We start from the raw sequence: 10513 nt of genomic DNA, 5'->3' as shown, positions 1-10513 counted from the left end.
GAAAGCTCCGATGGTGTAGAGGCAAGTAACCTACTAGGGATATGAGCTGTCTGGAGGACAATGGGAATTGGGAACGGAATGAAAAGAAGCCACCTGCAGAACCCCTCTCCCTCGGGCGGTAAAAGAACTCAGAACTTTTTCGGGAATGACGGGTCGGTGTTGATTAGGGATTTACAACTATGGGATGATAGTAAAACCTTTATATGAACTTTTGAAAAATAATCCCACTCAATGGATATGGTCCAAAGAAGCCCAGAATGCATTTGAAATACTCAAGAAAGAGCTCGTGAGAGCCCCGGCTTTGGGCTTGCCTGATGTAACCAAACCTTTTTGGCTCTTTTCTCACGAGAAACAAGGAATAGCTCTAGGACTTCTAGCTCAACGGCTGGGAGCCTACAAAAGAGCCATAGCTTACTTCTCTAAACAATTAGATGAAGTAAGTGAAGGATGGCCAGGATGTTTCCGAGCAGTAGCGGCCATAATACTAAATATTGAGGAAGCCCAGAAATGTGGTTTGGGCCAGAAGATGACGGTATTGGTTTCACATTCGGTATCCGCTGTATTGGAACAGAGAGGGGATCACTGGCTTTCCCCATCCAGGTTTGTGAAATACCAGCCCATCCTGGTTGAATCGGATGACGTTAAAATTGAGGTAACTAGCGTTGTGAACCCAGCGTCTTTCCTTAGTGAGGCAACAACTGAACCACTGACACATGACTGTTTGGAAACAATAGAGACTGTGTACTCCAGCAGAGCAGATCTGAAAGAAGAACCCCTGGAGGACGCACAGGACTCCTGGCTTACGGATGGAAGCAGCTTTATCCGACAAGGTATCCGTAAAGCTGGATATGCAGTGACCACAACAAATAAGGTAATTGAATCCCAACCATTCCCTCCGGGACGTCGGCTCCAAAGGCCGAGATTATTGCCTTGAGCAGGGCTTTGGAATTGGTAAAAGGGAAAAAGATAGATACATGGGCAGACTCTAAATATGCCTTTGGTGTTGTTCATGCCCATGGAGCAGTCTGGAAGGAACAAGGATTGCTTACCGCGCAAGGAAAACAGATCAAACACGCAGAAGAAATACTTCGCCTATTGGAGGCAGTACGGTTACCAGCTAGAGTGGCCATCATGCATTGCCGAGGACATCTGAGGGGGAACACTGACCAAGAAAGAGGTAAGAGCTTGGCTGACTATGAGGCTAAACAGGCAGCAAAAAGAACCCAGAAAGAACCCATTTCAGCTTTAATTCCAGACAGTAGAAATAAAGAGCTGGACGACCAGGAGGGCATTGAATATTCTAGACCAGACCAGGAGCTCATCCAAGAACTAGGAGGAGAAGTTCCCTCCAGGGGATGGGCTCACTTGAGTGACGGTAGGATTATCATACCTGCCAAACTAGTGTGGGGACTTGTTAGAGAAGAACACGATAAGACACATTGGGGAGCAGATTCGTTATATAAATTTTTGAGTCAGAAATGGATAGGACAGAATTTATATACCACTGTTCGACAAGTGACTCAGCAGTGTGAAATGTGTTCAAGAAACAACCCCAACACAGGTAATTGAGTACAGTGAGGAACTATTGGGAAAGGAAACACACCAGGAGGCCATTGGCAAATCGATTTTTCCAAACTCCCGAGAAAAGGGGGGTACAAGCACTTATTGGTACTTACAGACACCTTTTCTGGATGGCCAGAGGCTTTTCCCTGTAGAACAAGCAAGGCGAGAGAAGTGACTAAAGTGCTATTGAACGAGGTAATACCTCGATTCGGGGTAGCTACAGTTGTCTCATCAGATAGAGGTACTCACTTCTGTGCACAAGTAGTGCAACAAGTTAGTAAACGATTGGGAATTGGTTGTCAATGACACACCCCATATAGGCTGCAGGCCAGCGGGCAAGTAGAAAAAAATGAATCACGCGATAAAACAGCAGATAGCCAAAATATGTCAGGAAGCGAATTTGTATTGGTATCAGGCATTACCCATAGCTCTGCTCAGACTACATGTAAAGCCAAGAGCTAAAGAGAACCTAAGCTGTTTTGAAATATTATGTGGGAGATTGTACCAGACAGAATATAAAGGAGAAGATTTCAACCAGTTGGGAAATTACTATTTAGAAAAATATGCTATTTCGTTGGGAAAACAATTACAGAATCACAGAATCTTCTTGGTTGGAAGGGACCTTTGAGATCATCAAAAAAATAAAAAAAAACCACAACAAAAAAACCAACAACAACAAAACCCACAACAAAACAAAATAAAAAACAAACAAACAAACAGAAAAAAACAAACACCAAAACAAAAACAAAAACCACACAAAACAAACACCCACAACCACACAGCACACCCATCCACAAACAGACACAACCCAACAATCTCGGGCACTAGAGCATGCCCTGAAGTGCCATGTCTACACGTTCCTTAAATCCCTCCAGGGATGGTGACTCCACCACCTCCCTGGGCAGGCCGTTCCAGGGCCTGACCACTCTCTCAGTAAAGTAATTCTTCCTAATATCTAACCTAAACCTCCCTGCTGCAACTTCAGACCATTCCCTCTGTTCCTGTCATTATTCCCTTGGGAGAAGAGGCCAACACCCACCTCTCTACAACCTGCTTTCAGGCAGATGTAGAGGGCAATGAGGTCTCCCCTCAGCCTCCTCTTCTCCACACTAAACATGCCCAGTTCCCTCAGCCTCTCCTTGTATGACTTGTTCTCCAGACCCCTCACCAGCTTGGTGGCTCTCCTCTGGACACGCTCCAGCAGCTCAATGTCCTTCCTGGAGTGAGGGGCCCAGAACTGAACACAGCCCTCGAGGTGAGGCCTCACCAGTGCCCAGTACAGAGGCACCATCACTGCCCTCCTCCTGCTGGCCACGCTATTCCTGATACAGGCCGTTGGCCTTCTTGGCCACCTGGGCACACTGCTGGCTCATGTTAAGCTGGCTGTCCACCAACATCCCCAGGTCCTTTTCTGCTGGGCAGCTTTCCAGCCACTCTTCCCCAAGCCTGTAGCACTGCCTGGGGTTGTTTATTATGAAAGAAAAGCAAGCCCATGGCTCCACAGGGTTGTTGAATTGTTAGAAATCACGGAAGTGCTTGAGAACTCTCTCGCGGGAATTAGGGCTTCTCCCTCCAAGAAAAGTATCAGGATCAATAGCCCAACTGAAGGGCATCTACACTAATGCCCACAGCATCGGGGCAACAAACAGGAATTGGAAGCTCTTATGCAGATGGAAGACTACAACACAGTCGCCATAACGGAAACGTGGTGGGATGACTCACACGACTGGGGTGCTGCAAGGGATGGCTATAAACTCCCAGCCTTGCAGGAGACTGCAGGGACACCCCAGGGCCGGTTTTGGGGGTGAGGGAGCTTCCATCCCTAAGGGAAAGGCTGCTCTGGCCTGGCAGGAGGCTGCGGAGCCACACCAGAGATGGGATTGGGGCAATCTGGGGGCTCTCCCTGATGGAAGTGCTGCTCCCAGCCTGGCAGGAGGCGGCTGAGGGCCGGGCTGGGGGTTCTGGGGGCTCTCCCTGAGGAGAGGAGGGAGGTGGGGGCTGCCCCAGGGCCACACTAATGCCCACAGCATCGGGGCAACAAACAGGAGTTGGAAGCTGTTATGCAGATGGAAAACTACGACATAGTCGCCATAACGGAAACGTGGTGGGATGACTCACACGACTAGGGTTCTGCAAGGGATGGCTATAAACCCTACAGAAGGGACAGGCAAGGAAGGAGAGGCGGTGGGGTGTCCCTGGATGTTAGGGAGTGTTTTAACTGTCTAGAGCTTGACGATGGTGATGAAAAGGTCGAGTGTTTATGGGTAAGAATGAGGGGAAAGGCCAACAAGGCAGGTACCATGGTGGGAGTCTGTTATAGACCACCCAACCAGGATCGAGAGGCAGACTAAATAGTCTGTCAGCAGCTGGGAGAAGTCTCACAATCGCTGGCCCTTGTTCTCGTGGATGACTTCAACGTGCCAAATGTTGGCTGTAAAGACAATAGAGCGGAGAGAAAACAGTCTTGCAGGTTCCTGGAGTGTGTGGAAGAGGCCTTCCTGACACACTTGATGAGTGATCCAACTAGGTAGGAAAGGCGCCCCACTGGACCTGTTGTTTTCCAGTAGAGAAGGACTTGAGGGTGACCTGGTGGTTGGCAGCCGTCTTGGAGGCAGCAATCATGAAATGATAGAGTTTTTATTTCTGGGAGAAATAAGGAGGGGGTTTAGAAAAACCTCTCCCTTTGACTTCTGGAGGGCAGATTTGGTATGTTTAAAGACCTGGTTGTCCTTGGAAGGCTCTCCTGACGTGCAAAAGAGGCCCAGGAAGGATGGCAATTCTTCAGAAAGGAAATCTTAAAGGCACAGGAGCAGGCCATCACCATGTGCCAAAAGATGAACCGGCAGGGAAGAAGACTGGGCTCGCCAAACAGAGAGCTTTGTCTGGAACTCAGGAAAAAAAACAGAATTTATGACCTTTGGAAGAAGGGGCGAGCAACTCCAGAGGACAACAAGGATGTCGTAAGGTTATGCAGGGCGAAAAGTAGAATGGCCAAAACCCAACTGGAACTTAACCTGGATATTGCCTTAAAAGACAATTAAAAATTTTCTATAAATACATTAGGAACTAAAGGAGGGCTAAGGACAATCTCCATCCTTTATTGGATGCAGGGGGAAACATGGTGCCCAAGGATGAGAAAAGGCTGAGGAACTTAATGCCTTCTTGGCCTTGGTAAGACCAGTTGTCCTCCAGGTACCCAGACCCCTGGGCTGCAAGGCAGGTAAGGGGAGCAGAGTGAAGCCCCCATAATCCAAGGGGAAACAGTTAGTGACCAGCTACAGCCCTTAGAGGCACACGAGTGTATGGCTCTGGATGGGATCCACCCAAGGGTAGTGTGGGAGCTGGTGGAAGTGCTCACTGAGTCACTGTCCATCATGTATCAGCAGTCCTGGCTGAACAGGGAGGTCCCAGTTGACCAGAGGTAAGCAAATGTGGTGCCCACCTACAAGAAGAGCAACAAGGAAGATCCGGGGAACTCCAGGCCTGTCAGTCTGACCTCAGTGCCTGGGAATGTTATGGAGAAGACCATCCTGAGTGCCACCAAGCTGCATGGAAAGGACAACCAGGCCCAGGCAGCATGGGTTTGTGAAAGGCAGGTCCTGCTTGACAAACCTGATCTCCTTCTATGACAAGGAAACCCGCTTGGTGGATGAGGGAAAGGCTGTGGATGTTGTCTACCTGGATTTTAGTAAGGCCTTTGACACCATCTCCCACAGCATTCTCCTGAAGGAACTGCTGCTTATGGCTTGCATGGGTGTATGCTTTGCTAGGAAAAAACCTGGCTGGAGGGTGTGGCCCAGAGAGTGGTGGTGAATGGAGTTCAATCCAGTTGGTGGCTGGTCACGAGTGGTGTTCCCCAGGGCTTGGTACTGGGGCCAGTTCACTTTAATATCCTTATCAATGATGTGGATAAAAGGATCAACTGCACCCTCAGTAAGGTTGCAGATGACACCAAGTTGGGTGGAAGTGTTGATCTGCTGGAGGCTAGGCTGTCTCTACAGCAGGATCTGGACAGGCTGGATCTATGGGCTGAGGCCAATGGTATGAGGTTCAACAAGGCCAAGTCCCAAGTCCTGCACTTGGGTCACACCAACCCCATGGACGCCACAAGAGGCAGGAAGAGTGGCTGGAACTGCCCCGCGGAAAAGGACCTGAGGGTGTCTGTCGACAGCCGGCTGGATATGAGCCAGCAGTGTGCCAAGGTGGCCAAGGAGGCCAACAGCATCCCTGCCTGTATCAGGAACAGTGTGGCCAGCAGGACTAGGGAAGTGATTGTCTCTCCTGTGCTCAGAACTGGTGAGGCCCCATCTTGAGTGCTATGTCCAGGTTTGGGCTCCTCACTACGAGAAAGACATGGAGGTCCTGGAGCATTCCCAAAGATCAACAAAGCTGGTGAGGGGTCTGGAGAACAAGTCTTGTTCTCCAGAAACAAAACAAAAAAACAAAAAAAAAAAAAACAAAAAAAGTTTTTATAAATATGTCAACAAAAAGAGAGTCAGGGAGAATCTCCATCCCTTCCTGGATGGGGGGGGGGGGGGGGAACATCCCAAACAAGGACGAGGAGAAGGCTGAGATAATTAATGCCTTCTTTGCCTCTGTCTTCAATAGTCGGACCAGCTACCCCCAGGGTGTTCAGCCTCCTGGGCTGGAAGATAAGGATGGAGAGCTGAACAACCCCCCCGTAATCCAGGAGGAAGTAGTTAATGATTTGCCTATGCACCTGGACACGTGTAAGTCTATGGGGCCGGATGGGATTCACCCAAGGGTACTCAGGAAGCTGGCGGGAGAGCTCACCAAGCCTCTCTCCATTATCTATCAACAATTCTGGTCAACAGGAGAGGTACCAGATGACTGGAGGGTGGCCAATGTGACGCCCATCTACAAGAAGGGCCAGAAGGAGGATCCAGGAAACTCTAGGCCTGTCAGCCTGACCTCGGTACCGGGAAAGATCATGGAGTGGATCATCTTGAGTGAGCTCTCACGGCAAGTGCAGGGCAGCCGAGGGACCAGGGCCAGCCAGCATGGGCTTATGAAAGGGAGGTCCTGCTTAACCAACTTGATCTCTTTCTATGACCATGGGACCCACCTTCTCCATGCAGGGAAGGCTGTGGACGTTGTCTACCTGGACTTTGGTGAGTCCCCCACAGCGTTCTCAGGGAGAAGCTGGCGAATCATGGCATAGACAAGTGTACTTTTTACTGGGTAAAACCTAGCTGGATGGCCATGCCCAGAGAGTTGTGATTAATGGGGTGAAATCCAGTTGGCAGCCGGTCACCAGTGGTGTCCCTCAGGGCTCAGTTTTGGGGCCAGTCTTGTTTAATATCTTTATGGATGATCTGGATAAGGGGATTGAGTGCACCCTCAGTAAGTTTGCAGATGACATCAAACCTGCTGGGAGTGTTGATCTGCTTGAGGGTCGGCAGGCTCTACAGAGGGCCCTGGACAGGTTGGATCATTGGGTCAAGGCCAATGGAATGAGGTTGAATAAGGCCAAGTGCTGGGTCCTGCATTTTGGTCACAACAACCCCAGGCAACGCTACAAGCTCAGGGAAGAGTGGCTGGAAAGCTGCCCAGCAGAAAAGGACATGGGGATGCTGGTGGACAGCCGGCTTAACATGAGCCAGCAGTGTGCCCAGGTGGCCAAGAAGGCCAACGGCATCCTGGCCTGTATCAGGAACAGCGTGGCCAGCAGGAGCAGGGCAGTGATGGTGCCTCTGTACTGGGCACTGGTGAGGCCTCACCTCGAGGGCTGTGTTCAGTTCTGGGCCCCTCACTACAGGAAGGACATTGAGCATGTTGAGCATTGAGCATGTCCAGAGGAGAGCCACCAAGCTGGTGAGGGGTCTGGAGAACAAGTCATACGAGGAGAGGCTGAGGGAACTGGGCATGTTTAGTTTGGAGAAGAGGAGGCTGAGGGGAGACCTCATTGCCCTCTACAACTCCCTGAAAGGAGGGTGTAGAGAGGTGGGTGTTGGCCTCTTCTCCCAAGGGAATAATGACAGGACCAGGGGGAATGGTCTGAAGTTGGGGCAGGGGAGGTTTAGATTAGATATTAGGAAGAATGACTTTACTGAGAGAGTGGTCAGGCACTGGAACAGCCTGCCCAGGGAGGTGGTGGAGTCACCATCCCTGGAGGGATTTAAGGAATGTGTAGACATGGCACTTCAGGGCATGCTCTAGTGCCTGAGATTCTTGGGTTGTGTCTGTTTGTGGGTGGGTGTGCTGTGTGGTTGTGGGTGTTTGTTTTGTGTGGTTTCGGTTTCGGTTTTGGTGTTTGGTTTCTTTGTTTTTTGGTTTGTGTGGGTGGTGCTGTTAGGGAGTTCAGCTCTGGAAGGGAATTGCCCAGTGCCTGTCCTGACCTGTGGTCCCGGGCTGCCCCACAGCAGGAGGATGAGCTGCCAGAGCACTCGGGCTCCATAGCAAGGCAAGGGCTCAGAAGGAGAGCATGGGAGTGGAAAGAGCACAAGCTGGAAAAGACCAAGGTTGGTGCTCGCTGACAGAGCTGCTGTGCTCAGACTCTTTCGCCTCCACCTCTGCTCACAGGCATTGCCCTGCAGCTCCAGAGAAAGCCTGAGAGGAAGGATTTTGGGCAACAGGTCGCTGGATGGTTCTATATTTTATTTTAATACAAAGAGAGAGCAGGTCCTCATTTATACAGTATGTAGATTTCACAAATTTAGAAAAATACATAATTCGAAACAGCAAAACAAGTTGGTTTTTTTGGTAGAAAACATTATACAAAGTAAAGCAAAAAAAAAAAGAACAAAAGCCAAACAAAGGCCTAAACACAGAATTAAAACTAACATAAACTACAGTACATGAGCTTGACATATAATGAGTTACATTAACAGTGATTTGTAGAAGAAAACAGCTTATTGTTTCAGAAAATCATCTGGTCATCAGTTTCCACACTGCACCTTTGAGCTCCTGGTTCCTCATGCTGTAGATGAGGGGGTTCACTGCTGGAGGCACCACCGAGTACAGAACAGCCACCACCAGGTCTAGAACTTGGGAGGAGATGGAGGGGGGCTTCAGGTGGGCAAACACTGCAGTGCTGAGAAACAGGGAGACCACGGCCAGGTGAGGGAGGCACGTGGAAAAGGCTTTGTGCCGTCCCTGCTCAGAGGGGATCCTCAGCACGGCCCTGAAGATCTGCACATAGGACACCACAATGAACACAAAACACCCAAAGCCTAAACAGACACTGACCACAAGAAGCCCAACTTCCCTGAGGTAGGAGTGTGAGCAGGAGAGCTTGAGGATCTGGGGGATTTCACAGAAGAACTGGTCCAGGACATTGCCCTGGCAGAGGGGTAGGGAAAATGTATTGGCCGTGTGCAGGAGAGCATTGAGAAACCCACTGCCCCAGGCAGCTGCTGCCATGTGGACACAAGCTCTGCTGCCCAGGAGGGTCCTGTAGTGCAGGGGTTGGCAGATGGCAACGTAGCGGTCGTAGGACATGACAGTGAGAAGAAAATATTCTGATGATATCAAAAAGAGAAAAAGAAATATCTGGGCAGCACATCCCCAGTAGGAGATGGCCCTGGTATCCCACAGGGAATTGGCCATGGATTTAGGGACAGTGGTGGAGATGGATCCCAGGTCAAGAACGGAGAGGTTGAGGAGGAAGAAGTACATGGGGGTGTGGAGGCGGTGGTCACAGGCGATGGCGGTGATGATGAGTGCGTTTCCCAGGAGGGCAGCCAGGTAGATGCCCAGGAAGAGCCCGAAGTTCAAGAGCTGCAGCTCCCGTGTGTCTGCGAATGCCAGGAGGAGGAACTGGGTGATGGAGCTGCTGTTGGGCATTTGCTACCACTGGCTGTGGTTATCTGTTGAGAAGGAAAAGGCAGTACAAAGTTCAGTCTGACTTCTCTGAGCAAAACTGATTGCATGTCTCATTGCAACCCCCCACTCAGGCTCTCTCTTTTCAGGAAGACCTCTCTGCAGCTCCCTCACTTGAGCCCTGGCTTTTGCTGGATGAGGGTGCCATTGGGAGCAGGGACTCTGGAATGGGAAACTGAGGAGTCCTTCTGGCTGTGCCGCAGGGTGATCTCAAATTAAATGTACTTGTGATACATCAAAGAACTTTTTGTCTCTGTTCTCTGCAATTTTCCCAGCTGCAGAACTGAGCTGAGGGGATTTTGTTTTGTTTAATGTGTTCTAGATTCACCTGCCACGTTTAGGAGTGGGTTTGGATGCTTGAAATCCTTCACATTTCTAATGCACTCCAAGTGAAATCCTGTGGGTCCTGAGCAGCAAAGGGACTGTCCCTTAGTGCAGAGAGAGGAGAGCTGCTCTGCCCATCGGTCCTGTTCTCAGCTGCCCTGTGTTGGACCTGGAGGAGGGTCACACTCCGATGTCCCCCTAAAAAGAAAGAGGACGCTGCAGGGAGCAGAGGAATCCAGGTTCAAAGAGCAGATTCACAGACTCCTCGCCTTTTCTTATCTCTCCCCTCCCAGACTGGGACACAGAGGGATCACTGCAGTGGCCCATCTAACACTGCCCAGCAGCATTTCCATGGCCTCAGCACCCAGATGTCTTCTCCATGGGCATCCTGGGCAGCACAGAGATACTCTGGGAGAGCTGTGCCCTTCTGGAGGGCACCCTGCAGCCCCACAGGACACCCCAGGGAAAAAGCTGAATGTCCTGAGCTGGCCTGGAGGAGACTTGGGCACGTTTCTCCCCTAGACACGTCTGTAGAGCAGGACCCAAAGGATGGGAGTCTGAACAGGAGCTGAATCTGCCGCCCCCGACCCCCACCCCAGGCACTGACTCAGGAAAGCCAATGGTGAGAACCAGGGCAGCGCAGGCAGGAGGGGACGGCAGTGAAATGCCACAATGCTCCTGGCCAAGGGAGGAGGGACACACAAACAAGATGGAAATCAGGGGTTTGCCCTTTCCTGGGCTCTGGCTGCTGCAGGGGTGATGCGCAGCCAAGACCCCATGGGCC

The 10513-nt window shown here is 50.6% G+C and overlaps 1 protein-coding gene across 1 annotated transcript; it reads right to left on the bottom strand.

The window, feature by feature from the left end:
* Window positions 1-8451: 8451 nt before the first annotated feature.
* LOC141478499 (olfactory receptor 14J1-like) lies at window positions 8452-9369 on the bottom strand. The gene has a single exon (XM_074167543.1). It carries the CDS (start codon window positions 9367-9369, stop codon window positions 8452-8454), a length of 918 nt encoding a protein of 305 aa, XP_074023644.1.
* Window positions 9370-10513: the final 1144 nt, after the last annotated feature.

Source organism: Numenius arquata, unplaced genomic scaffold (genome assembly GCF_964106895.1).
Source record: "Numenius arquata unplaced genomic scaffold, bNumArq3.hap1.1 HAP1_SCAFFOLD_49, whole genome shotgun sequence".
NCBI classification, from domain to species: Eukaryota; Metazoa; Chordata; class Aves; order Charadriiformes; family Scolopacidae; genus Numenius; species Numenius arquata.
Note: the sequence above shows the minus strand (reverse complement) of the source record. Positions and strands in the feature narration are given on the sequence as shown.

Coding starts and splice junctions, on each gene's coding strand:
- LOC141478499 (XM_074167543.1), bottom strand. CDS start 9,369: ATGCCCAACAGCAGCTCCATCACCCAGTTCCTCCTCCTGGCATTCGCA.